Raw genomic sequence first — 26,724 nt, 5'->3', positions numbered from 1 at the left:
GCCCCCTCCACGCACGCCGCGAGGCCCCCGCGCCCCTCCGGCCCCGCCCCGGCCGCTACCACCGCGCCCAGCTGCTGGGAGGGAGGGGAGTCGGGCGATACCATCGCATCATGGAGCGCGGGGGGGGGCGGAAGAACATAAACCAAAACAAAACTCCTCACAGCAGCGCGCCGCGACGCCTTTATTTTTTAAATTAATATTTAATTTTCATTTCGGCGTTTCACTTCTTCCAGAAGCGGCTGTAGGTGCCCAGGTCGATGCCCTCGAAGGTCTCCTCCGCCCCGGCCTTCGGCCTGCTGGGGACCTGCCGCCGCAGCCGGGCCCTGCGCTGGGCCTCGGGCAGCGTGCTGCTGTCCAGGGGCAGCTGAGGGGAGAGAGCGAGCGGCGTCAGGCCCTGGCGCCTCGCCTCACCTGTACGGGCCCTGCCATACCCCCCCAGCCTCACCGTGAGGAGCCGCTTCGGCTCCCGGTAGCGCAGGCGGACGGTGGAGCCGTCGGTGTTGACCAGGAAGACGGGGTAGAGGCGGCCGTAGAGCTGCCGGTGGAGGTGGCAGACGGAGGCGCGGTTGGAGTTGCTGCGGGTGGAGGAGGCGAGAGGCAGCCTGGGGACGGCGGCGAGGCGCAGGGCGCTGCGGGGAGGCGGAGGTCAGGCCATGGCGGGGAGGCGAAGGCGAGGGGGCCCGCGGCGGTCCCAGCCTCACCTCAGAGCCCAGGACGCCATCGTGGTGCAGGCCAGGGAGGATGGATCCTCTGCACGGGCGCTCCTGGGGACGTCCTGGGGGACAAGGGGGGATCCGGGGGGCGATGGCCCCATGTCCCAACACGGCGCAGCCCCACAGGGTCCCTCTTGACAGCTCCCCCCGCCACAATCATGGTTCAGCCCCACGTTGGCTCCCCCTGCCCCAACAATGGTTCAGCCCCATCATGGCTCCCCCTCCCATGCCTGACATAGTTCAGCCCCATGATAGCTCCCCCAACCCAATCATGGTTTAGCCCCATAACGGCCCTCCCCCCGACATGGTTCAGCCCCACACTGGTTCCCCCCTCCCCAATCATGGTTCAGCCCCATAGTGCACACCCCCCCTAAAATGGTTCGGCCCCATGGTGGCTCCCCCAGTCTCTGACATGGTTCAGCCCCATAATGGACCCCCCCCTGTCCCAATCATGGTTCAGCCCCACGATGGCTCCCCCCAACCCAATCATGGTTCAGCCCCAAAAGGCCCCCCTTACCCTGATATGGTTCAGCTCCACGATGGTTCCCCCCACCACAATCATGATTCAGCCTTACAAGGCCCCCCCACCCCAATAATGGTTCAGCCCCATAACGCCCCTCCCCCGACATGGTTCAGCCCCATGATGGCTCCTCCTGCCCCAATCATGGCTCAGCTCCATGGTGGCCCCCCCCGTCCCTGACGTGGTTCAGCCCCATAACAGCTCCCCCCATCCCAATCACGGTTCAGCCCCACGATGCCTCCCCTCCACCCTTGACATGGTCCAGCCCCACAATGGCTGCTTCCGCCCCCGCCATGGTTCAGCCCCACGATGACTCCCCCTGCCCCACCATGGTTCAGCCTCACGATGGCCTCCCCCGTCCCGCAATGGTTCGGCCCAAGTTCAGCCTCACGATGGCCCCCCCCGCCCCGCAATGGTTCAGCCCACCGCGCTCCCCCCCCCCATGGTTCAGCCTCACGATGGCGCCCCCCGCCCCGCAATGGTTCAGCCCAACGCACCGGGGGGGCCTCCATAGTTCAGCTCCCCCCATCAATGGTTCGCCCCCCCCCAATAGTTCAGCTCCCCCCATGGTTCAGCTCCCCCCATCACGGCTCGGCCCCGAGCTGAATCCCCCCCCCGAGCGGCTCCATGGTTCTGCCCCATGCTGCCTTCCCCCCCCCGCACCGCTGGGTCCCGCCGCCCCTCCACGCTCACGTGACCGCCTCCTCCGCGCTGCCCTCCCTCGCGCCCGACGTCAGGGCGGCGGCCGCGCGCGGGGGCTGCCGGGAGCGAGCCCTCCCCTCATGAGCTGGCGGCGGCTGCGCGGCCCCATCGCCCGGGCGGGTGAGCGCGGCGGGACGGGATCCGGCCCGGCCCTCCCCGGGGGGGGCCCTCCCGCAGCCGGGGGGTGAGGCCCGGCCGGTCCCGGGGCGCTGAGCCCCTCACGGGGGGGGGGGTGGGGTACCCCCTCCGCCCCCCCGAGCCGCGCTGTCCGTGAGGGAAGGCCTTGAAGGCCGCCGGTGGTCCCCATGGGTGTCCCCGCTCTCCCCGGTTAGCCAAAGCCGAGCTGGCTGATGCGGTTGGGGGTTGCGGGTACGGGGTGAGGCAAGACCGGGGTTGTTTTGGGTGTAAGCACCCTCCAGGTAGCCAAAAATAAAGCTCTGTGTGGTGAAACGCGGCGTGCGTGAGGGGAAGCGCACGCCACGCCTTGTCCGAGCGTCACCTCTGAGCATCGCCCAGCTGGGTAGGCTGTCCTGAACCGGTTGGTTGGAGAAACTGCTCCAGGTTAGCGGTGGGATGAGGTCTGGGGGTGACTCCTGGCCTCGTCGCCTGGACCCAGCTGGTCTCTGCGGTGACCTCAGGCCAGTGGTTCGGTTCCTATCGCTGCTCGCAAGGAGCACCCATCGCTGCAGCCAGTGAAAGGGGCTAATTAGCGCTTCGTAGATAATTATTCCCAGGAAGAAGGTGCCTGAGTGTTCCTGTTTCGGTACTGCGAATAATTGCTGTCACTGAAGCGACCCGGGGCAGGAGCTCTGTCCTGTGCGGTCTCTGCGAGTGAAGCCCCGGAGCTTTCGCCCACCCGTTCCCCAACTGAACGAGCGTGGATCCGCAGCCGGTGCCATCTGACTGTCCGAGGGGACGTCCTGTCCTTAGGGCTCCTCACAGACGCCGCGATGCCGAGCGTTCGCCTGCTCTTGGATAACATTAAACTTTGTTGGGTTGCTGTAGCTGGGCTGGGTTTTCAGAAAGCTCCCAAAACTGGGAAAGGGTGGAAGTTGCAGCTTGATAACGAACCTGGTAAAAATAGGGAATGGGATTATAATCCTAATCCCGGAGACCTTTTATGGGGCTACAGGGAAACTGTCCTTTAATCTTCTTTTCTACTTTGTAAGGGGGCTTTACCTTCTCTGTAAAGCCGCCCTGCTAATCAGCATTAATTTTATTTAACTCTTGTGATGTCTGTACTTTGCTTTACTAGTTGCATTGCTGCCTTACAGTTAAAATGCAGGGTGAGTTTAGCAGGCAGGAGCAGACCGAGAAACATTCCTCGCCCTGGTGACAGCCTCCTGCGTCCTCCTTCCGTGACCACCCTCGTCCTTGTGCAGCCCCGTGGGGTCTACGTGGCTGTTTGTCCTCAGGCCCAGGTGTGGCACCTCCCCAAACTGGAGGGTCTTTATTAAATACCCATGCTGTTCTGTTGCCGGTCGACTCCAGCCTGCTGTGGTTTTGTTGATATGTAGTGGTTAGGCTGGATCCAAAACCATTTCAGGAGTAACTTGGTAGAGGCAAGAGACTCTCCGTGCTAGACATTTTTGGTCTGGTTGCTCTGAAAATTCCAAAATCTGAGCAAACGGGGGAAAAAAATTGAGCTGCTGCTCAAAATAAATACGTACCTGTAACGTTGCTGCTGCAGACAGCTTGGAAATGTGACGTGCAGGTGACTTGCCGGGCTGGGAACGGAGTGGGGGATTTAAAGAGCCCCGTCTCCACCAAATCTAGTTTCTTGGGCTTTTTTGGTACTTTACTTGTGATTTTTGAGGGCTTCAGGCTGCCGGAGGGAGAGGAGCTGTGTGTGCCGGGGCAGCGGAGGAGCCCGGTGAGGGCAGTGATATCGGTGTGCAGATCACCTCGGCGTTAGGAGCGATTCCTCGGGGCCGGGGTGTGTATTTAGCCAAATCCGATGGTGGAGGAGAGGACAGCCGCTCCCGCACCCGCACTGCTGGCGTCTGGAGGCAGAGATCATCATCTCCGTTCACCAGCCCAGGACATGTCCGTCCTTCCCCTCTCCAGCCCCGAGCGGCTGCCCCCAGAACCCTGCACTGTGCCGGGCAGTTGGCGCCTTCCGAAAATGCTCCGTGGCAGCTGGTGTTGCCCAGCGCCGGCACAGATTCCCAGTTTGCCAGCTGGGTGTTTGGCATCTGCTGCCCATGAGGCCCCATCTGGCAGTGGAAATGGCTTTTTTTTCTTTTTTTTTTGCTCCTCTAAATTACATCTTGTTTTTTCTCTGCAGATCTCCAGCAAAGGAGAAGGGATTCTTTTGGAGGGAGGGAAGAGGAAGCACCTGCAAGTCTCTTGTTTTATTTTTAGCTCGTTTCCCAAAGAAGTGAAACCTGTGATCGCAACCCATCTGTCTTTTTTCACTTCAGTTCTGAATATTTTTGTAAAAAACAAAAAAAAAAAAAGGGGAGTAAGGTAGAGGAGAGCGTCTCCATCTCCCCCCAAAGGTGAAATCCTGGCCAAACCCAAGACTGAGTGATTTTCTGGAAGAGTTGCCTCAACTGCACGCCTGTTGGTTGTACCGTGCGAGCGTAGCAGCCTTACAGCCTGGGGTCTGTGCCCGAGGCGCATCGGTGCTGTCTAACAGCCCGTCCGTTCTTGGTGTCGGTGTGCGTCACCACTCGATCACCAGCTAAAGACGTCCTGGTGTTTGCCGAAGCGCCGGGCCGGCACCCGTCAGCGCGGCAGCGGTGTTTGACTGCGGCTTCACCAGCCCGGAGAGCAGGGAGCGGAGGAAAAAAAACCACGAGAGGAGACTAAAGACCAGCGAGCGGTGTTCATTGGCCGTCTTAAAATTGCAGCTCGGTAATTAAGGCTTTAGGCAGCTCACAAATAGCCCGGCTCTCTGCTGGCTCGCTCGTCTTGCGAGCCCATCGCTGCTGCGAGGAGCCGGCCTTTATACCTCGGCTGAAAGGCAGTAAAAGCACAAGGTAAGGACGCGTGGGAGCCTGCTCCCAGCCAGCGCTCTGCCCGTTCTTCTTACCCCTTCCCAGCTTGTCTGGGGTTGAATGGAAGGGGTGTGAGTGATTTGGGCAGCTTTAAATTCCGCTTTTACCTCTCTGTGCCTGCTAAAGGGTGGATGAAGTTTTGAGACGCGGAGAGAGTCGCGTGTGGGGGCTTTTGGTGGCGGCCGAGGAAGCCGGCGTGCGGTGAAGGAGCGTCGTTCGGGAGCGGATACGTTGCAGAGTGCGCTGGTATGGCCGGAGAGCGACAAGCTTTGTGTAGCTCCTCTTTCTCTTGAGCGTTTTGCAAGCAGTGGTTCAGGCTCGCGAGTTTTATTGATGTGGACGAGAGGAACTGGCAGGGGCAGAAGAGAGGGAGATGCTTTGAGCGATTTGGCACAGGCCCCTCTCTGCTTCCTTGCTGCCAGCACTGAACAGCGTTTCGCTGGTGAGGAGGTGCAGGAGGGCATGCCTTCCACTTTCAATACTGAACATTTAGGCAGAACGTGTGATACTTGGAAATTATCAAAGCTCAGGGGCTAAGGGAAAGGTGGGCCAGGTCCCCAGAACGACACAGCAAGGCTGAACAAACCTCTAGGAAGTTTTTTTCCGAGGATGGAGCCTAATCCAGCAGCATGGCCGTGCAGGTACAATGGGACCGGTCCTGTGAGGCTGATCTGGTGGATCTCTGGGGTGCAGCACCTGGAGGACACCAACAGCAAAAAAAAAACCAAACAAAAGACACTTTTCTTTCGGGTGGTGGTTGAATGTGGGTGAGTTCTGCAGTACTGTGTCCAGTTCTGGGCTCCCCAGTTCAGGAAAGATGAGGAGCTACTGGAGAGAGTCCAGCGGAGGGCTACAAGGATGATGAGGCGACTGGAGCATCTCTCCTACGAGGAAAGGCTGAGGGAGCTGAGCTTGTTTAGCCTGGAGAAGAGAAGGCTGAGAGGGGACCTTCAAAATGGCTCTAAATATCTGCAGGGTAGGGGTCAGGAGGACGGGGCCAGACTCTTTTCAGTGGTGCCCAGCGACAGGACAAGGGGCAACGGGCACAAACTGAAGCAGAGGAAGCTCCAGCTGAACCCGAGGAAGAACTTCTTCCCTCTGAGGGTGACGGAGCCCTGGCCCAGGCTGCCCAGGGAGGTTGTGGAGTCTCCTTCTCTGGAGATATTCAAACCCTGCCTGGCCGCGGTGCTGTGCAGCCTGCTGTGGGTGACCCTGCTTCGGCAGGGGGTTGGGCTGGGGGATCCCCAGAGGTCCCTTCCAACCCCCAACATTCTGTGATTCTGTGATTTTACACCCAGGTTAGCTGCTGCTGGCACCTGCTGAGTCTTTGTGTAGTAATACCCCGTCCTTTCGTACAGGCTCGGCTAAACTCTGGTCAGGCGAGCACAAAGCGTCCTCAGGAACAGCGGGAGAACTCGTATCGTTTGCCGGCTGTGGTGCTGCCTGATGGGCGTCTGCGCGACGGCAGAGCTGCGCGGGAGGGATTTAGGGCTGAGCAGGTATCCAGCTCGCGCGGGCTGGGGTCAGGGGGGCAGCCTGGCTGGGTGAGACCGCTGCACGATCCGCGGCTGGTTTTGTAAGAGACGGCATTTGGCTTAAGGCTGTTTAAAAAGTGATGTGTAAGGTCAGGGTGACATTGCTGTGATTTAATTTAAAATAGAAAGGCATTATACTGTCTGTCGGCTGATTGCTGCTGAGGCCGCGCCCAGCCGATGTGGTTAAAGAAAATATGCATTTCCAGGGGCTTTACTGCTTGCAGAAAGTAATTGTTTTTAAATAGGAAAAATAGGCTTGTTTGATTTGTCCCACTCTCGTCATTGCCTCTGGTTTAGAAGCTGCTGAATTGCTGTTAATGGATGAGGGTCCCCAGCGGTACCCCCTGTGGTGTGGTACAGGATTTTATTCTTTATTCACATGTTGATAATTAACTTTTCTTCCTCCTCAGAGAGGCAGGCACATGAAAACACACCTTTTTTTTTTTTTTTCTTTTTTCTGGCTGAAGAAACAACTGCAGAAAGGTCTGTGTAGCCCCAGGCTGCCTTTTTTTCTGTATCAGGAACCAAATCCTTCTGTCTTGCCATGAGACGCCTTGAGCTGGGATTAGTGCTTCAGGAAATATGGAAATAAATCCCAGAGCACGTTCGTGTCCCAGATCACACTCGTGTTCAGACTGCTGTTGCAAGGCTTTGGGGTTTAGTGGTGGAGTTTAAGCTGGGCTTCTGGGTCTGGGTTTCAGTGCGTTGTCTGCTTGTGGTGAAGGCTTTGCGTGTGGATGTTTATCCCAGGACTGATAGGAAACATGTAACTGTCCATCGTAGGCTCGTAGTTTGTGCTTGTTAGGATGTAAACGGGTGACGTAAGAGCTGTGGCAATCTCATGGGCATCCCATCCCTCGCTCGGAGCTGCATGCGTGCAACGCCGTCTGACTTCTGCTGTTTTCTTGCCAGCACCTCCTGCAAACGCTCCTCGAGGCGTCTCGCCATGAGAGGGAGGTGGCTGTGACTGCAGCTCCATCAGGAAAGACAAGTGTTGCGTCGGGGCCCGGCATGGATGTCCCGTGGTGTTTCCACATGCCACCAGGCACAGACAGCTTTTTTATCCTATTGGGGAACATCTTCCCTAGGATTTGGGTCCCAGAGGGACCCAACCCTGGTGATAGAGAGAGCTAGGACAGAGCTGGCTTGAATTATCCCAGTTTAGTGGCAGCTGGAGCCCAGTTTCCGCCTTTTTTGGGTTACGTCCTATGAGTTGAACCTCAGTCCCTTGAGAACAAGTGTTCATGCTGTAGTGGTACGTGTCCTTTATTTGTCTGAGGTGTTTGTTCCCCAGGTAAGAACTGGGGCCAGCAGCGAAGCAAGGTGGAGCTGTCCTGCTGCCTTGCTGGTGGCCTTCGCTGTCTGCTTTCCAGAACGATATCCAAGTCCTCAACGGCTCCCAGCCTGGACGTTTTGCAGCAGTACAGAGATGGTAGCTCCCACTGCCTGCAGTCAGTTTGCAGATTTAATAGCTCTTTGAATTTCCCTGGTGTTTCCTGCACTCTTAATTTCCTTCCTCTCAGCTCTAGGCCGGTGATCTCTCATCATTTCAGATTTGCCTGTGGAAACCTGTATGCGAGGGTAAAGGATAGACGCTGTTTTACGGGGCTGAGCACCCCTGGGAATCCAGAGCTGTGTTTTTTCATGGGTGTTTCTAACCAGACATGTATTTTTCTGTCTCTCTAGCCATGCAGGGACCGCGACCAGTGGTTCTGAGTGGCCCGTCGGGTGCAGGGAAGAGCACTTTGTTAAAGAAATTGTTTAAAGATTACGAGAACATCTTCGGCTTCAGCGTCTCCCGTGAGTATCCGTACATCTCTGGGGAAGGGCAGTGGAGGAGCTCAGGGCTGCTAGCCCAGAGCTGCGTTCACGCCCCAAATAGTGGGCTTCCCTGGCTTGCCTGTGTCCTAGTCTGTCTGCGGGCTCTCTGGGATGTTTAAAAAAGCCAGGACACCCTTTACTACTGGTGTGGAGTGGCAAGTCTAAGATCTGTCTGGAACAGCACCCTTTCCAGGTCTGGTGACTCCCCACACCTCCAAACACAGCTCAGAGAGGCGATGAGATTTTTCCAATCCTTGACTCTGAAAGTAACAACCTCCGCCCCCCCCGCTTCGAAAGCTGATTCTTTCCACCCACCTGCGGTAGCTGGTGGGGGTTGTAACAGCCCCGGGGCTGCGCACCAGAGTCTCAGATGTAAAATCAGAGAGTTTTGTGAAGCCTGTCTCGTTACTGGGTCGGTCAGAGAAGCAGTTCGCCCCAATGCCTGCTTACTTTCCTTCTCCTGTCATTGCTCTGCTGGTTGGTTGACTTTTTCTACAGCGGTCCCTAAGTGCTGGCCAAGGGTCCTTTTTTTTTCTACCTGGGATGGTTCCCTGTAATGTGAAAATAACCCCTGGCTGGCTGGCTCCATCCGTTCACGCTTCCCTGCAGGCGGTGCTGCAGTCCTTCTGCATCCACAACAGAGTAACTGCAGGGAACCTTCTTCAGGCAGCTTGCCTGTTGCAGTACTAATTACATTTACTTTTTCTGGAGTGACAACTGGACGGTTGCCCTCGGAGTCTGGGCTGTGTCTGCAGCTCATTCGCCTGATTTTTTTCCCCTGGAGTTTTGCAAGGTGTCTTTAAGTACATTACCAAATCGTTTTTTACTGTCCTAACACGTTGGATGCTGCAAGTGAAATCCTTGCTTTGAGATCTGGATTTGTTCTACTCTGAAAGGGCAAATACTGGATGTTTAAAAATTTAAGGTTACTGGCAATGGGAAAAAAAACCCCCCAAATTATCTTTCTTTTTGTGTGTTTCATCCTAAGCTCTTGATTCAACTGAATCTCACTTCTCACTCCAAACGAAATCTTACCATTTTCCCCAAGGTTGCCTCTTGGTAGATATTTTTTTTTTTCCTAAATCTCCATAGGCCACTTAGACCTTGGCAACTGGTGCTTTCTAAAAACTTACAGGTGATCAGAGCCTCACTGCTGGTCCTAAATAAAATAATCAGTGTTGCTCTCTGTGATGGCTGTCAGCTCCTTGTTGGTTTGCAGAGCACGTGCTTAAAATCATACCGGTTTGAACGACTGCCAGCAGGGTTCGAAAGTTGTCAGATTTGTTCACCTACCTCGTGCAGGAGTTTGCCCTTGTGCATTAAACCTGGCTATTTTAAGCACCTGTGTAGGTGGTGTGTGATCTTTTAAAATGAAGATAACCCTGCGAAGTAGGGCACTGCTAATTCCTCTGCACCGAGGCAGAGATCCGAGTGGCGTGTCTGGGATTACACAGGAGGGCTGTAGCAGAGCTAAAAACTAAGCCCGGCCCAGTAAATCCCACACTGACTGCTCAGCCCCTAACAATTTTAATTGATTGTTTTCAGATTATCTAGGATTCTTCAGTTAAAGGCCGATCTGGCGTGTCGTTGTGTGTTACGCTAGCTGATTCCAGAAGCTTTGATCATTTTAAATAGAGGGTCAGCTTACTGCATGGTTGGGTTAATCTGCTGCGTGTGTGCTTTTATCTCCTTGATACTATTACTTCCTTGGGTGATCTACAAAATTTACAAGGCTGTTGTGGTTTTTTTTTTGGCTTACAGATACCACGAGGCAGCCAAGACCCGGAGAAGTGAATGGCAAAGGCGAGTGTGTTGCAGCTGGGCCTGTCTCGTCAGACTCGGCAAACAATTCCTCTGAAAAATTTTAGGTCTTTACGTGAAGTGCATGCGTGAATCCCCACTAGCAGATAAGTTAGTCCTACATTTGTATTTGTAGGGTGCATTTCCATAGGCAGGAGGAGCGGGCATTCAGTAATGATTTATTTGAGACTCCCTGTGTGTATGTATATGCGTATATAAGTATGCATACGTACACACACTTTGGTTCTTTATCTCAGCGGCAGTGAGACCGTAGCCATGCACCGCTGTTCTGCAGCGTGTGCTGTGCGTTGGAGGGAAGATTATGAAGAGGGATGGACTTGGGAGAACAAAAACAAAATTTAATTAAATGGTGAAATGTTAACAGAGGCAAAGCACGTGCTGCCCGTTTTCTTTTCTAGACACCATCTCTGTGACTCGCTGGCCGAGGTTTTCAAAGCGGGGCTCTTGGTTTAAGCACCCTGGTCTGTACTTGGATGTTGAGCAGCTTGGTTTTCCGAAGTGCCAGGTATCTCTGGCGAGGTAGCTCAAATGCACACCGCTTTGGGAAATGCAACTGCTTAATGAGATGCCTTTGTATTAACAGCCTGCATCCAGCTGGCCAGCTGCCTTTCTGGTTTTTGGTTTGTTTGTGTATTTCAGAAAGAATGAAATGAGGTTTGTTCTTAATTTCCGATGCCAGGTTTTGCTGTGAAGTGAAAGGGAGGAATGTTAACAAAAGATAGAGAAACATTCCTTTTTAGGTCATTCGTTTTTGATGTTCCCCTTTATCTCCCTCTCTTGTCCCATTCTAGTCTTTAATCATGAATGCTTTCAAATCAAGGGCCTTGGCAGTCCTGCTGTAATGCGTTCCACACCTGTGGGGACCAGGGGGGAGTTTCCCACTGCACCAGGAAGGGGAAAGGATATGGAAGAGCGGGTACAGCAGCATGTCTGGCCACACAAAAAGCTCCAAAACGTTTTGAGCAGGTGTCTGGGCAATTGGTGTGGAGAGGAGATGCTGTATACCGCAATTAAGAAGCAGATATCTGCAGTCCGCCAGCGTTGTCCAAAGGGGATTTTAATTTGCTTCTCCCCTAAGCACCCATGTGTGTCATTTTGACCATAAACTTTGCCTTCAAAGCTGTTAATTTCTGGCTATTTTTCCTGTTTTCCCTATCCAGATTACCACTTTGTGACCAGAGAGGAAATGCAGAAAGAAATTGATGCTGATGAATTCATCGAGCACGCAGAGTTCTCCGGGAACATGTATGGAACGAGGTATGCGGCTCAGACGCTGTTGGGGCTGAACCCAGGCGGTGCCGGGAGCTGAGACGATGGTGAAGGAAAAGATATTTTGACTGTGTGACACCATTTTCCCCCAAACGCTCAGATTTCTGCCGTAAGCAAAGCCTTTTATTTTGATAGCAGGGTCCTTGTTGGCTTTATTAAGATGGCAAAATTAACTCTTGCGGAGAGTTAGTTCATCATAATTAAATCATCATTGCGCTGTGAGATTGTCTGTAGCCTCCAGTGTTTGAGGGCTGCTGAAGAAACTCAAATGCTTCTCTTGCACAGGGGTGATTTTCAGAGACTATTTACAATCCTTAGTATTTTCCAAGTGCTTGCAGAAGGTAATGGGCAGCACGGAGACTTACTCTCATTATCCCCGTGTTACCTAATGGTCTGAATACGATGGATTCAGGAGCAGACGTGATGATACCTGTGTTGGCTACGAGTACACGTGCGGCTTTACCAGAGCAGCTGCTTATGAACAGATAAATTCCATGGCACCCTTGACTGTTGTTAAAGAGTTGGATGGATTTTAAAATAGCATTGCCCTGGGCGTTGGGGCTGATGATCAATAAAATATTAAGCTGCAATGTTAATTAGAAGTCAGATATCTTATATAATTATCGTGAGAAAATTGTGGTGCTACAGTAAAGGACCCACTAAGGAGGAAAGTCAAATGTTTCCTGAGGTATTTAATTAGTTGCATTAAGGAGATTTGCCTGAAACGCTTATCAGGAAGACTTACATTTCTTAAAGAGCTTTTTTTGAGGATTTTTTGGAGATGGCAAAGTGAGCTTCTGAGGATGGCTTCCTTACGAGAGGCACCAGCATAAAGCCCCCAAACAGAACGAGCTGTAGGTGTGCAGCTCTGGAGGAGCGCTTGGTGGGTTGGTGTGTCAGTAGCGTAGCTGTCGTAGTGCGACAGGCACAGGCGTCGCTGCTGTCACCGCAGCGAAGGGCAGGCTTGCCGGGGTCTGGCCGTGCTCCCTCTGAGGCCGATGGAGCAGCACGATCCCCTGCCCTGGCCTCGATACCTCCAGTGTCACTGGTTTGGCAAGAGAAGCAAAACCTGATAGCTCTTCTTGCAAATACCCAGTACCAAGGAGAAATTGAGTTAAAGCTCCTTAACCCCTGGCTTCATCCTGCGTCGGACAGGCTTCCTTCCTTCACATGTGTCCTGCTTAATCCAGCCAGCCGCAGCATGGAGGAGGCAAGTGCACCTAGGTGGAGTTGATTTTGGTGCCTTTTCCTCAGGGTGGGTGCTGAGAAGAAACTCAGTCAGTTTCCTTGAAATATGCAGGAATTCGATACTTTAACCAAATTAAATGGCGTGCTTGGGTTTGTTTCCGAGGTGCTTTTCTCCCTGGCCCTCACTTCCATATTTGGTCCCCTCTGCATGTTCACGCTGCCTGTGCTCTCCCTGTGATGGTGGACGTAGAGGGTGGCAGCTGAAATTAGCCCTAACCCATCTCAGCAATAAAGACCAGTTTACAAAAAAAAAATAAATATAGAAACTTTCCAAGCCTATCCTCAGCACAAGAAGGATATGGAACTGTTGGAGCGGGTCCAAAGGAGGGCTACAAAAATGATCCGAGGGCTGGAGCACCTCTCCGATGAGGACAGGCTGAGAGAGTTGGGCTTGTTCAGCCTGGAAAAGAGAAGGCTGCAGGGAGACCTGATTGCAGCCTTTCAGTACTTAAAGGGAGCCTATAGGAAAGATGGGGACAATCTTTTTAGTAGAGACAGCAGTGACAGGATGAGGGGTAATTGTTTTAAACTAAAACAGGGTAGGTTTAGGCTGGATATAAGGAAGAAATTCTTTACAATGAGGGTGGTTAAACACTGGAACGGGTTGCCCAGAGAGGTAGTGGAGGCCCCATCCCTGGAAACATTCAAGAGCAGGTTGGACAGGGCTCTGAGCAACCTGATCTCGTTAGCGGTGTCCCTGCTCGCTGCGGGGGGGTTGGACTAGATGACTTCTAGGGGTCCCTTCCAACCCAAAACTTTCTATGATTCTATGATTTCTATGATTCTATGTTTGCTCTACAAGTGCCTAAGGATGTTTCCAGTCAGGTATGTGATAAAAGAGAGAGGGTCCCTCACGCTTATCAGAATAGTTGAAGTTTTCGCCAATCCTTTCTGCTACTAAATCTCACCAGCTAATAACAATGAATAGCTAGAAATTAATTGCTTAAATTAAGAGCCCTGAAAGGGCCCTGTCTGTGGGATAGCACCAAGTCCTGCCCACAGAAACCAGAATTTCTTTGAAGCTGCCTTAAATTAGAGGCTGAAATCAAGAGTGCAGGCACAAGGTCGCTGTCTTAGGGCTCTGTTCCGTATCCTTCCGAGAAGCACCTTCTGCTCGCGCTATCTCCATGCTTTCTGGCTTTCTGTCGTGAAGCTGCAGTACCCGTGGGTTCAGGACTCTCCATCTGTGCTGTCACATCTTCCTCTGCTCACCCTGCCAACGCAAACCGCTGCTCTGTGACACCCATGGGTGCTTTCCCTCCGTGCCGGTGAAGACCCTGTCTCCCCCAGCTGCCACAGCTGCAAGCGGGGCTGGTGAGAGCTGCGGGAGGAGGGCTGGGGGTCCCGAATCTTGTTTTGCTGGAGCTCTGACTCTGCCTTGCTGGGGTGTAGGACAACACAGAAGCATTTTTTGAAGGGAGTCTGTTTCAGCACATCTTTGCAGAAGGCATCAGGGAGCAAACCTCGGTGGTGCAGAGTGACGGGGTGAGGTCCAAAGAGGTGCCCTGGGTGTGGGCAGGGGATCGAGCGAGTTGGAGGCTGCCTGTAGGGCCACGTTTTCTCTTAATCTCTGCTGCCATTGCATGACCTCCTGACTTCACGATCTCCAAACCTGCCGTGCCACCTCTGAGCTCCTGGCAGGGTTTCTCTCCGCACTGTCCATCCTGCCACAGAGCTCTGGCTTGCAGGAGAACCTGTGCCAGTACTGACTGGAAAGTCTCCCAAGGGGGCTGCTACCCAGTAACTAGTCCAGGTACCTCCAGTGCGGAGGGCTGGCGTTGCTGCTTCTCAAGGGAGAATTGTAGGTGTTTGGGAGCAAGCTCAAGGCAATTCCCCTCTGCTGTGGAAGAGATGCTGTCTTTAATGATGTATGAGAACTGCCACTTAAAAAAATATTTTCTTGATTGTGCATCTTGCAGCCCAGGCAGGAGCATCCATCTCCATCAAGCATCCCTCAGGAGAGAGCATGGGTATGGAGATATGGAGCTTGGTGGCTCTCTGGAGAAGGGAAGTTCTCAGTGATTTTGCTCTGCAGTGAAGCTTGCTCGTGTGTTTGTCAAAGGCAGGAGCTTTACAGACTGTACGCGAGCCACGCTGCTCATGGGGTAGTCGCACGTTACCCGTTTCCACACCTGCCATCGTGGTTTTGCCAGCTTTTCTGTCAGGAGACAGCAGGTCCCTGCTCTGCCCCAGGGACCCAAAGGATGCCTGGGGAAGGAGAAGTCATTTAGCAAGAGCAGAGCAGGCTCTCTCTTCTCTCCTGCCACAGTTTGGGTGCAGGGGAGCGCTGTGAGGTGAAGACCTGCTGCTGAAGGGGGACACACCAAACCCCCATGGCTATGGCTGGCCACTCTGACCTCTTCCCTCTCTGCTCTGTCCCCAGTAAAGCTGCTGTGCAGGCGGTTCAGGCCCAGAACCAGATCTGCGTCCTCGATATCGACATCCAGGGCGTGAAGAACATCAAGAGGACAGACCTGAACCCCATCTACATCTCCGTGCAGCCTCCGTCCATAGACATCTTGGTGAGCGACCGCCTTCCTTTGCCGTTAGGCAGTTAGAGGTAATCAGCGTCTTGCTCTGAAGCGGTGGGGGTTCCCCCCTCATTGGTTCATCTCGCTGTTTTTAAGGGCCGTGGAATAGGTGGGGAGGATGTTTCTGAGCACACTGTTACCTCTGCGCGGTCCAACTCCCCAGTCTCTGGCTCCCAGGGATAAATCTTCCTGTGCCCAGTTTTTTGAGTCCCTCCTGTACATTTTCCGCGCCTCAGCGCGGGTTACAGACTCCATCGCAGCGTGGCCAGCCTTTAAATGCATTAGTTGTGCTTAACGCTGGGCAGAGGAGGAGATTTTTGTGCTCAGACTCGCCTGCAGCAGTTGGAGTTAAACCGAGGGAGGCTGGTTCTCTGCAGCACCGGCAATCCTGTACCCCTCTGGTCTTAGGGGGCTGTCGTGTCAAAAGGGTTAAAGGAGCCTGATAAGCAGCAAGGGGAAAGCCCTGCTGAGTCACGAGGTTCAGAGCTGAATCCCCTTGCTTTCTCAGCGCTCTCAGAGAGGAGCCTAGGTGCGGCTGGATTCACTCCTAGTCCCAGGCTTGGTCGTTAAATCATGGAATGCTTTGGGTTGGAAGGGACCTTTAGAGGCCATCCAGCCCAACCCCCCTGCAGTGAGCAGGGACATCTTCAGCTGGATCAGGTTGCTCAGAGCCCCATCCAACCTGGCCTTGAATGTTTCCAGGGATGGGGCATCTCCCACGTCTCTGGGCAACCTGTGCCAGTGTGTCACCACCCTCACAGTAAAAAATTTCTTCCTTATATCTAGTCGAAATCTACCCTCCCTTAGTTTAAAGCCATTGCTCCTTGTCCTGTCAGTCCATGGTTTATGTCTAAAGGGTTAAGTATGTGGCCACTTGTCAGATTCAATGTTTGCCTGTCAGAGCCCTCCCAGGGACTTTCACTGAAACAGTTTCGCGAAGTTGAAACAATAGGTGATTTATTCAAGCAACAGGTATCACAGATGTGGGATTGCGGTTGATAAATGCACTGTCTACAAAAGCTGAGCTCAAGGTAATGATTTAGTGCTTTGATTAACAATGTGTTCCTGAGGATACGTCTGACAAAGTCAGAGGCACGACTCTTACCAAAAAGGCGTCCCTTCTTGGGGGGGAGAGAGGTTCAGGCCTGTCGACGTGTCCGTCAGATTCGTTTGGCTCCCCCTCCAAAGAGGGTTTTCAGGTGCCAGTTTTTATACTGCTGAGATCTTTGGTGAGGTGGTTTCGACATGCTGGGAGCTGGGATCTTCGTACATGCTGAGGGGGGCCCTCTGTTTTTATCTGAAGCAACATCTGGCTGTTCGGCCTTCGTCACACCCCAGGGGTCACTTGGTTTACAGGGACAGGCCGTCACCCCTTGCTTCTGTCTGATAAGATAAGCGACGCTCATTGTTCAAGTCAACTGCTCCCTTTGTTAACTCCTGGGTTCTTCACCCCCGAGTCCGAGCAAGTCTTCCTCTTGCATTGACAAGTCCAGCAAGGCCGCCGACCCATGGGGGCCCGACAGAATGATTGCAGCGTCCCTCTTGCAGAAGTGAAATCACTGTCATGGTTCAGAGAGGGATGTGGACACGCAAAGGCGACTTGCTGAAGCCACGAAGGGGTACGTGGCAGTGGAGGCCAGGACTCCTGGCTGTCCCCTCTTGCTCTCAGCAGATGAGGCAGTCTGTGTTGCTGAGTTCGGGGAGGAGGAAACCAACAGCACCAGTTGCCAGAGCCCAGCAGAGAGATTTGATCTCCCAGCAGTACCTGCAAGAAAAAAAATGGGGGGTGGGGTAAAAAAAGAGACTGGGAACCTGAGCTCTAGGCAGGAGGTGTTGAGCCCGGACTCCGGGCTGTGAATGAGGCCCCTCAGCCTTTGCAGAATGTTGTGAGGGGTGGCTGGTGGTTTCTGCATGCAGCATCTGGAACACTCATTTCTTTAACATATTTGTTGTTGGGTTTAGGAAAAAAGACTACGTGACCGAAAGACTGAGACAGAAGAAAGTTTACGGAAGCGTTTGACTGCAGCCCGCGTAGATTTGGAACTTAGTAAGTCCGGGGGCTTTTGAGCGATGTGCCCAGGAGAAGGGGTGCGTTGGCGATTTAGGAGGTGGTTTTTGCACAAACATCTGATGATGAGGGGACTGGAGCATCTCTCCTACGAGGAGAGGCTGAGGGAGCTGGGCTTGTTCAGCCTGGAGAAGAGAAGGCTGAGAGGGGACCTTAGAAATGCCTCTAAATATCTGCAGGGTGGGGGTCAGGACGATGGGGCCAGACTCTTTCCAGTGGTGCCCAGCGACAGGACAAGGGGCAACGGGCACAAACTGAAGCAGAGGAAGCTCCAGCTGAACCCGAGGAAGAACTTCTTCCCTCTGAGGGTGACGGAGCCCTGGCCCAGGCTGCCTAGGGAGGCTGTGGAGTCTCCTCCTCTGGAGATATTCCAGCCCCGCCTGGCCGCGGTGCTGTGCAGCCTGCTCTGGGTGACCCTGCTTCGGCAGGGGGTTGGGCTGAGTGATCCCCAGAGGTCCCTTCCAACCCCCAACATGCTGGGATTCTGACTTGTGTTCTCCGAGGAGCGCTGGTTGGTCTTGAACAAGAGTGGAGTTTGGTCACAGAATCACAGAATCACAGAATAGTAGGGGTTGGAAGGGACCTCTGTGGGTCATCTAGTCCAACCCCCCTGCCGAAGCAGGGTCACCTACAGCAGGCTGCACAGGATCTTGTCCAGGCGGGTCTTGAATATCTCCAGAGAAGGAGACTCCACAACCTCCCTGGGCAGCCTGTTCCAGGGCTCCATCACCCTCAGAGGGAAGAAGTTCTTCCTCATGTTCAGACGGAACTTCCTGTGCCTCAGTTTGTGCCCATTGCCCCTTGTCCTGTCACTGGGCACCACTGAAAAGAGCTTGGCCCCATCCTCCTGACACCCACCCTTGAGATATTTATAAGCATTTATTAGGTCCCCTCGCAGCCTTCTCTTCTTCAGGCTGAACAAGCCCAGTTCCCTCAACCTCTCCTCGTAGGGGAGATGTTCCAGTCCCCTCACCATCCTTGTAGCCCTCCGCTGGACTCTCTCCAGTAGCTCTTCATCTTTCTTGATGGTCGAAGCACCGTACTGCATCGTTTCCCACTGCAGTTCCCTGTGTGCGCGTGGCAGTGAAGTTCGTTAGCAGTGGCTGAAATAATGATATTTAAATGCCACAGGGACTCGGGTCATGCGCAAGAGACGATGCAGGGAAGTAAAGTGTTGTCTGACTCCTCTGTCCTCGTCCCCTAGGTAAAGAGCCTGGCCTGTTTGACTTGGTCATTATTAATGATGATTTAGAAAAAGCCTATTCCGAATTGAAGGAGACACTCCTGGAGGTGAGTTGTTCGGGGCTCTGCTGCCGCGCTCCCCGGGCAGACGTGACCTCTAGGCTGAGCGGGCAAGGGTCTGTCTGTAGGGCGGCCGCAGAAATGTGACCTCGTGCCCACACTTCATCTCTTTTGAGCCGCTGAGCGACGAAGTTGAGCACAGCTCGCGTAGGAGTGATGATGGATCGGTGGCCCAAGAGCTCAGTTCTTTTCCTGATCTCCTTGCAGGAAATCAAGAAGACCCAGGAATCCAGGAAGTCGTGAGCTGAGCCTGCTTGGACGTTTTAACTTTGCACATCATTCCCGAAGCATGTCACACCATTTTATTCCGAGAGACATTCCCTTTAGGCTGATCCTCCTCCCAAGTTACTCTAGGACGTTTCTATTAAAAGGAAAGAAAACGAAACCCGGTCACGCTCGTGTTTGTTCGCCACGCACTCGGTGAGGGCTCTCCCAGGTTCGTACCTCGGGCGGACGCTTTGGAAGCGATTGCACGGCGTCCGCTGCCGAAGGGCAGAGCCGTTCTGCGAGGCGGTGGTGGAGCTGTGTGCGGCCGTGGCACGCGGCCGAGGATCCCACTGCGATATTTGTGGAGGTACCTGGCGTGGGCTGGAGCACCTCTGCTGGGACGAAAGGCTGAGAGCGTTGGGGCTGTTCAGCCTGGAGAAGAGAAGGCTGCGGGGAGACCTTAGGGCGGCCTGACAGTACTTAAAGGGGCTTATAAGAAACATGGGGACAAAGTTTTTAGCAGGGCCTGTTACAGGACAAGGGGTAACAGTTTTAAACTAAAAGAGGGTAGATTCAGACTGGATATAAGGAAGAAATTCTTTACAGTGGAGGTGGTGACACACTGGCACAGGTTGCCCAGAGAGGTGGGAGATGCCCCATCCCTGGGAACATTCAAAGTCAGGTTGGACGGGGCTCTGAGCAGCCTGATCCAGTTGGAGGTGTCCCTGCTTATTGCAGGGGGATTGGGCTGGATGGCCTCTAAAGGTCCCTTCCAACCCGAAGTAGTCTATGATTCTGTATTTCTATGGTGTCAGGAGGATGGGACCAGACTCTTTTCAGCGGTGCCCAGCGACAGGACAGGGGCAAGGGGCACAAACTGAAGCAGAGGAAGTTTCAGCTGAACATGAGGAAGAACTTCTTCCCTCTGAGGGTGACGGAGCACTGGAACAGGCTGCCCGGGGAGGTTGTGGAGTCTCCTTTTCTGGAGATATTCAAGACCCACCTGGACGCGGTGCTGTGCAGCCTGCTGTGGGTGACCCTGCTTCGGCAGGAGGGTTGGACTAGATGACCCACAGAGGTCCCCTCCAACCCCTACCATGCTGGAATTCTGTGATTCTAATGCCGCTCTCAGAAGGGAGCTGCTTACACTACTGTGACCCCCACTTCCACCTGCAGACGGAGGGGCTCCCCTCTTTGCTGGCACCTGATCTCACAAGCGTTGGCATCCTCTTGCTCCCTCGGGTTCCTGCTTCCTTTCGCAGAGCTGCCGACGGCTCCTCCAGGCGTTCCCCATCTGTGCCTGCCGCCCTCGGCCTCTGCTCCAAGCGCAGTCCTTGTCAGCCGATGGGTTTGTTTAAGAAGCCGAGAGGGGAAGGGAATGGTTGCAGGACATCATCTGTCCGCTGCCTTTTTTTCTGGGGGAAACGTGCTGTGAGCTTCTCCTCTCTGCCAGCCCAGCAGCAATCGTGCAATTCACAGGTACTTCTTGTTCTGCTTGAGTTTAGGCACAGGTGGATTTTTAGACGCTCTTAAGTTGGAGGAGAAAAGGTTTCCTTCCCAAGCTGCGAGGCGTTTTTGGATGCCGAGCTTGAGGGCAGCAGTAAATCCCTTCTGCTAGGAGAGATCTGTTTGATCTAGCCGCTGTCCCTCGGGCAGGTCTCTGGCTTGAGACGTGGAGAGCTTTGCTCTTCAGCCTTAACGTTGATGCTTTCCTATAACTTCTGAGCCCTTTGCTCCCTCCGGCAGGTCGTATCCCGAGCCTCCTCGGAGGGGTTGGTTCCTCACTGAGCTCCCTGTATTTCAAGCACCCCAGCCTTCACTGGAGGTGAGCGTGGGATAGGGATGAGCCGTGCCGCGTCTGGTGCCTCCAGGTGGGTTTTTGGGCTGCGAGGAAGGAGGAGTCGCCGCAAACGGGTGCACGGAGCAGCTCGTCCCAGGGCTGTTTGTCCTGGAGGATCCGGGCGGTTTGCGTGTGGTCCTCGAGGACAGGCGAGTCCCGCAGAGCTGCCATCCCACGCGTGCTGCCGTCCAGCTGTCTACCCCAAAACCGAACCCAGAGCAAGCTGGCAGCGTGCAGACCGCAAGCGCCCTGTGGTATTTTTGCACCAAAGTCATGCAGGTTTGTAAGGAGGATCTCAGGAGGACGGGGCCAGACTCTTTTCAGTGGCGCCCAGCGACAGGACAAGGGGCAACGGGCACAAACTGAAGCAGAGGAAGCTCCAGCTGAACATGAGGAAGAACTTCTTCCCTCTGAGGGTGACAGAGCCCTGGCCCAGGCTGCCCAGGGATGTTGTGGAGTCTCCTTCTCTGGAGTTATTCAAGACCCTCCTGGACGTGGTGCTGTGCAGCCTGCTCTGGGTGACCCTGCTTCTGCAGGGGGGTTGGACTAGATGACCCACAGAGGTCCCTTCCAACCCCAAACATTCTGTGATTCTGTAACTTCAACTCAACTCTTGGGTTTCATCCTCTTTGTATTCCCACCTCGCCAGTTTACCCAGCTGCTCTGCTCCAGCACGCCTGTGGTCCCCCTCAGTCCGGGTCACCTCCTAAGCTACCAAGCTCCATCCTCCACGTTGTGGACACAAATAAGCAGAACCAGACCTTGGGCAACCCTTTTAGTACCTTGCTTGCATTCAGAAAAGTGGGAGTTGGTGATTATTTTGATCATTTGCCTGTGTTTGGGTGTTTGAAATATATCTTTTATAGATTGTACTGTGAAATCCTTAACATTGTCACAAGTTTCACGGTGCAAGGTTCTCGCTTTGGTTAAACCAGCAGGGAAATGGTTCCCCAGATATTTTCTGGGGATGTACCTGCTTCACAGCATCCGTCTTTCCCCGTCCCGACGGCGTGAATCGCCGCGGCCAGGCTCTTCCTACGGCGGTGAGCGACGGACCGTGATATTTTTCCGAACCGCGGCGTTTCGTCAGGGTGTTGAGGGCCGCGGTTTGCAATGGGGAAACGTCCCCTCTAGATGGCAGAAACGACAGCCCGGCGCTGTCGCAGAGGTGCTGGACCCAGTCCGGTGGTCTCCAGCTGCGGCGTGGGACCTGCGGTGCTGTCACCAGATGGAAATGCCCAGCCGCTGCCTGCTCTGTCCTCCTGCCCTCGCCCCGAGAGCTGCGCGGCCGCCAGCCCCCAGCCCAGCCTTCGGCCGTCCCCGCGGGAGAGGTGAGTGGCACCCGGGAACGACGCTTCAGCCGTACGGCGGCACCGCCAGCACTTGGAAAATGGGGAGGAAAAAAAAAAAAAAAGAGTAATTTAGATCTCTTGAATCCCCCTTCCCTGGCAGTAACAGAGAGGGAAATCCTAAAAAACCCGCCCTGGGTGGGGTGACCTGCTTTTAGCCGCGTCTGACGGACCGAAGCGGCGAACGCCTGGATGCCCGGCGCTAATGTGAGGTGATGGGGTGGCGGGGGGACGGAGAGCGGGTTGCTGGTGGCGGGGCTGCCGAGCATCGCTCGCCGGTCGTCGTCAGCAGTGCCCCTCTCCGCGTTCGGTGTTTTGGAGGGGCCGTGCTGCGCATCGGATCTCGTAACGGGGTGGGCAAAGGCACCTGTTGAAATGGGCTTAATTTCTGCCTCCTTGGAAAGGAACCTCTATTAATTGTGTTTGCAGACATAAATACCTTTCTGGGTCCGTATTTTCGGTGCTGGCTCGCTGGGGATGCAGCCATCTCCGCATCCCTGCGGCGGGCGATGACCGTGCTGAGCATCGCGGTCACAGCGGCCGCTGAAATCGGGGTCCTGCACAACCGCAAACGGCAGCTCCCGGCGCTCAGTGTAGGGCTGGGGATGGGATCAAGGGGTCAGGCTGTGGCTGAGGTTACTGGAGTCTCCCTGCCTGGAGGGATTCTATGACTGAAGATGCCGGTCCTGGGGGGACCCGATTTCCCACCTATTTCCCATCTTCCAGGCAGGGAGGTGTGGAACATACCAACCAACAGGTTTGGGACGTTTTGGTGGGCAAGATGAAGGACAAGAGGGAGCTAATGCTGTCGAATGTGGTTTTATTTAACTATCCTTAAAACCCCACGGGGCCACAGGGATGAATTTCTCCTTCCTCAAGTGTGGCTGTGATTGCTGCCACTCCATCTTGGGGTACCCCCATGAGAAAGAATGAGCTTGTTTGTGCGTTCCTTGCAGAGAAGTCAGAAATAGGGGTTTTAGATATATATATTTTCACTGTTCTGTCATTGGCATAAAATTGGACGGAGTTCAGCTTTTTCCAGCTCTGTGTGATGCTCTGGGAAGCGTGGCAGCACCTCATCCTACATCCCTGCAGGAGGAAGATGCTGGGGGAGGAAGGCTGATCCGCACGAGGATGGTGGATGGGATGGTGTGAGGAGCCACGCCGGGGAAAAGCTGGGATAAAATCTGCCGCGGGGGCTCTCCTAGGCTGGGGTTGAGGGTATTTTGGAGCCAATGCAAAAAAATTAATAAAACCCCGTAGCGCTTTTTTCTCAAAGCAGTTGCTTTGTGGTCTCAATCTTGTGGGTTTTGCTGAATCCGGGGCTGACACACCAATTCTGGGGCGAGAGCTGATCGCTTTTCCCGCCCTCCTGCCCATCCAAGGTCTTTGGCAACAGAAAGACCCCCCTCAAGAGGCACACGTGGGGTCGGTGGCTTTAGACGCAGAGGTGACTCAACAGCACCGAGATGCCTCCTGGGAAGGACATCGTGCAGGGACGCAGGAGGGCAGGCAGTCCCCGAAGCCAGCGCCCAGATCACCCTGGGGGAAGCCAAGAAAGGCCGGAGCCGCGCTCCAGGATAGCTTCAAACAGCCAAAGTTAGCCCAAAGCTCATCCGCCCCTGGCTCCTTCCAGCATCACGCTTCCCCCCACAGTGATCCCACAGTCTGGAGACTTGTCCTTGCCGTGGCTTTTCTTGGCATCTCCGTGCTTTTGGAGGCAGCCCTGATTTTCAAGCTTCCTTCCGTGTGATTGCAGAAAGGCACCGCGGGGCAGAGCCGGCCTGGGAAATAATTGGGCGGCCGGCGTATAAAATAAGCAACGAGGCAAAAAAGAAGTAGGAATAACCGTGGTTTTCTTGCTTGCCTGTCGCTTTCTAGCTTGGTCCGCGTGCTTCTGATGGCGAGCGCTGGGGTTTGGCATCCCGGGTGCGAAGGCGTGGTGGGACGCGGTCACGGCGGCGCGTGGGATGGGTAGGGCTGTGGCTACAGCGACCCGAGCGCTGTCTGAAGTAATTGTTGGGGGAGAGAAACCTTCCTGCAAGCCAGCCTGGGCTCCTCGCACGCGTTTAGGACCTTCCAGAGAGTTTGTTCAGCACATCAGTGGGTGGTGGTCCAAGGCTTGGGTGTCCAAGGCCACCAGTTAACAGCTTTTCTGGCAATAGCTGCTTTTTTCCTGCTATATCCATCAGTATGCAGAAAACCTCTTCTAGAAAATCCTCTGTCAGCCTGCGTGGCCTCAAGCAGGAGCCGAGACCCTTCCCAAAAGGGTTTTGGGGTGCGATCTGTCTCCCTGGGGTCAACCCTCTGCAGCGGAGCCGTGGGGTGAGACCTGCCCACCCCGCTGAGGTGCAAAATCCTTCGGCATCTCGCCAGCCACGCCAAGCTGGCTGACTTCGTGCTGGAGCGGACGAGGAATGCGCCCGCGGGTGCAGGAGGGAGGTGGGCTCGGTGGGCTGGGGATGGCTTTACCCCAGCCAAGGAATTCAGCCGTGCCAGATTGTGGGCTTGTTTTTAAGGGGCTGCAGCTGAGATTGGCCTTATGCCGGGTGACATGGTCCCTGCCTGGGGATGCTGATGGCCTTTTTGTGCTCTCCCGCAGGACAACGAGGTGACCACCGCGTGCCGGCTGCTGCTGCCTCACGCTGAGACGCTCGGCAGCACCACCAACGCAAGGTAGATCTCAAAAAAACCACAGCAGTTCCCAACCCCTCGCTGGTGCTAATTGACCCCGGCGGGACCCGACCCGTGCGGGCATCCCTCGGCCAAGACATCGCTCCTCCAGGGCTCATTTTCCCTGACCGTGCTGCTGCTGGGAAGCAAGTCATGGGGAGGATCGAGTTTTTTCTCTAGCACAGGGTATTGGGGAGCATCCCATCGGTACGTGATGCTTGTAGGAGTTGTGCCATCTCCAGCTCCATGAGGACAAGAGCTGGACTGGGAGCCACGACGTGCCTGCCCTGCCGGGCGCTGTATTTGGGTCAGCCTCATCGACTGGATGTGCGACTGTGTCATCCCTGGAGAGCGCGGGACGCCGATCCATAAACCCGACCGGCTCCGGACGGGATGGCACGCACTGCGAGGAGCACCGGCCGGGGCGAAACATCAGCATCAACACTGTGCTCCCCGTTTCTAGGGCTCAGCCCTGCTCCCAGGCTCCAAAAATGGGCAAAAAATGGGGAATCCAGTACGGGCTCAGCTTTTTCTGACAATAGCAGCCGTGACTCCGCTTGTCCGGGACGTGGCCCCGGCCCTGTAAATAGCCAGAAGCCATCTGCAATTCAGATTGCGTGCGGCGGCAACTGGTACAACCGGACGCTTGTGAAATCGGGGATGCATCCCCCTCCTGACGCCTGATTTATTTCTCCCCAGGCATGAAAGGAGGGAGGAACAGGATGTTTTCCTGGCTTTTGCTTTCCCCATCCCGGCTGCCAGAGATGCGAGGACACGATAAAAAGAAGGGAGGCAGAAAAGGCAAAATGCCTGTGCCCAGGTTGAGCTCGGAGAATTGGTGTATTTTATTTCATTGCCGCATAGAGGGGATTATTTGAGTGAATCCACATGGGGAGGAGACCCCCTGGGAGCCAGGACCAACAGGCTCGGGGAAGGATGGGGCGGCCATCCCCCCATCATCAGCCCCACAGTGGCCAATTCCTCAGTCCAGCATGAAGCTTAGATATTCCCTGGAAGCACCGGGGTTTCTTCTCCTGTTTGCTATCAGGCAAGTCCTGCTGATGGAAAGTAAAGCACCTACATGGTGGGCATCCAGCCCCAGGGGTGTCTCTGGCTCCTGAAGGCAAAGCCAGCCTGGAGGTAGTGGGGACTGAGTCCTGCTGGGAAAACCCTACAAAAAGCCAAGTGCAACGCTCCAGTCCCCTCTGTTACAACCAGCAACGAGCTGACCTGGCTGTACTGGGTGTAGGGTGAGAGGAAAGGGGAGGCTTATAAGTTTTCCTGGTTGGAAGTGCAGGATACTCGAGCTGCGTCCCCACTTTTGAACCTGGTGGTGGTCCCACGAATGCCTGCCAGACACAGCAGCGTTGAACTGGGCTTCCCAGTTCAAGAAAGATGAGGAACTATTGAAGAGAGTCCGGAGAAGGGCTACAGAGGTGATGAGGGGGCTGGAGCATCTCTCCTAGGAGGAAAGGCTGAGGGAGCTGGGCTTGTTCAGCCTGGAGAAGAGAAGGCTGAGAGGGGACCTTAGAAATGCTTATAAATATCTTAGGGGTGGGTGTCAGGAGGACAGGGCCAGACTCTTTCCAGTGGTGCCCAGCGACAGGACAAGGGGCAATGGGCACAAACTGAAGCAGAGGAAGTTCCATCTGAACATGAGGAAGAACTTCTTCCCTCTGAGGGTGACGGAGCCCTGGCCCAGGCTGCCCAGATGGGCTGTGGAGTCTCCTTCTCTGGAGATATTCAAGCCCTGCCTGGACGCTGTCCTGTGCAGCCTGCTGTGGGTGACCCTGCTTCGGCAGGGGGTTGGACTGGATGCTCCCCAGAGGTCCTTTCCAACCTCTACCATTCTGTGAACCAGAGAGAGAAAACACCGCCCAGATCCAGCTGGAGAGGGGACACTGCTATCACTGCCCACACCGGTGGGGTCATCACCCTCCTTGGGGAGCCATGGTTGGCATCTATGGGGTGAGAGCTTGTCAGGCCATTCCCCTGAGCCAGGAGGATGATCTCCCATGTTTCATCGACTTGGTATCTGATCGCCAATTATTATGGTAGCTTGACCTGCGGAGGCCAGCAAGCCACAACACCTACAGTAGTCATCTCAGCCAGCGCGGACATCC

The 26,724-nt window shown here is 54.6% G+C and overlaps 3 protein-coding genes across 13 annotated transcripts in view; 2 read left to right on the top strand and 1 right to left on the bottom strand.

Moving 5' to 3' along the window:
- Positions 1-154: 154 nt before the first annotated feature.
- On the bottom strand, positions 155-2,014 carry MRPL55 (mitochondrial ribosomal protein L55). Of its 5 annotated transcripts, none has more exons than XM_075419946.1 (4): positions 1,927-2,014; positions 702-775; positions 446-629; positions 155-364 (listed from the first exon to the last, which is right to left on the bottom strand). In XM_075419946.1, the coding sequence occupies exons 2-4, from the start codon at positions 719-721 to the stop codon at positions 221-223; spliced, it is 348 nt and encodes a 115-aa protein (XP_075276061.1). In that variant the 5' UTR covers positions 722-775; positions 1,927-2,014; the 3' UTR covers positions 155-220. The 5 variants fall into 5 exon arrangements, with proteins under 5 accessions (XP_075276061.1, XP_075276060.1, XP_075276062.1 ...); XM_075419945.1 differs by having other exon boundaries at positions 1,897-2,001; XM_075419947.1 differs by having other exon boundaries at positions 702-764; positions 1,897-1,981.
- On the top strand, positions 1,973-18,917 carry GUK1 (guanylate kinase 1). Of its 7 annotated transcripts, XM_075419936.1 has the most exons (10): positions 4,298-4,919; positions 5,064-5,183; positions 6,296-6,436; positions 8,159-8,272; positions 10,055-10,096; positions 11,275-11,371; positions 15,015-15,153; positions 17,125-17,209; positions 18,435-18,520; positions 18,740-18,917. In XM_075419936.1, the coding sequence occupies exons 4-10, from the start codon at positions 8,161-8,163 to the stop codon at positions 18,773-18,775; spliced, it is 597 nt and encodes a 198-aa protein (XP_075276051.1). In that variant the 5' UTR covers positions 4,298-4,919; positions 5,064-5,183; positions 6,296-6,436; positions 8,159-8,160; the 3' UTR covers positions 18,776-18,917. The 7 variants fall into 7 exon arrangements, with proteins under 7 accessions (XP_075276049.1, XP_075276055.1, XP_075276051.1 ...); XM_075419937.1 differs by lacking the exon at positions 5,064-5,183; XM_075419939.1 differs by lacking the exon at positions 6,296-6,436.
- A 2,068-nt stretch (positions 18,918-20,985) lies between these two features.
- Positions 20,986-26,724, top strand: part of GJC2 (gap junction protein gamma 2) — a 43,950-nt gene continuing 38,211 nt past the window's right edge. Inside the window, exons 1-2 of the mRNA XM_075419931.1 lie at positions 20,986-21,910; positions 24,531-24,604. The gene's annotated coding sequence lies outside the window, so the exon portion shown is untranslated. The remainder of the gene's footprint in view (positions 21,911-24,530; positions 24,605-26,724) is intronic.

The sequence above is a fragment of the Opisthocomus hoazin genome, chromosome 4, assembly GCF_030867145.1.
Source record: "Opisthocomus hoazin isolate bOpiHoa1 chromosome 4, bOpiHoa1.hap1, whole genome shotgun sequence".
Lineage (NCBI taxonomy): Eukaryota > Metazoa > Chordata > Aves > Opisthocomiformes > Opisthocomidae > Opisthocomus > Opisthocomus hoazin.
The sequence above is the reverse complement of the archived record's forward strand: the minus strand, read 5'-3'. Positions and strand labels throughout refer to the sequence as shown.

Excerpts from the sequence above, each read along its gene's own strand:
- GUK1 (XM_075419934.1), top strand. The coding sequence starts at position 2,016 with ATGAGCTGGCGGCGGCTGCGCGGCCCCATCGCCCGGGCGG. Across the intron at positions 15,154-17,124 it reads CTCCGTCCATAGACATCTTG|GAAAAAAGACTACGTGACCG; the intron begins GTGAGCGACCGC and ends TGTTGGGTTTAG. Across the intron at positions 17,210-18,434 it reads CCGCGTAGATTTGGAACTTA|GTAAAGAGCCTGGCCTGTTT; the intron begins GTAAGTCCGGGG and ends CTCGTCCCCTAG.
- MRPL55 (XM_075419941.1), bottom strand. The coding sequence starts at position 1,275 with ATGATTGTGGTGGGGGGAACCATCGTGGAGCTGAACCATATCAGG. Across the intron at positions 776-1,230 it reads TGGAGCTGAACCATATCAGG|GACGTCCCCAGGAGCGCCCG; the intron begins GTAAGGGGGGCC and ends CTTGTCCCCCAG. Across the intron at positions 365-445 it reads AGCCGAAGCGGCTCCTCACG|CTGCCCCTGGACAGCAGCAC; the intron begins GTGAGGCTGGGG and ends CTCTCCCCTCAG.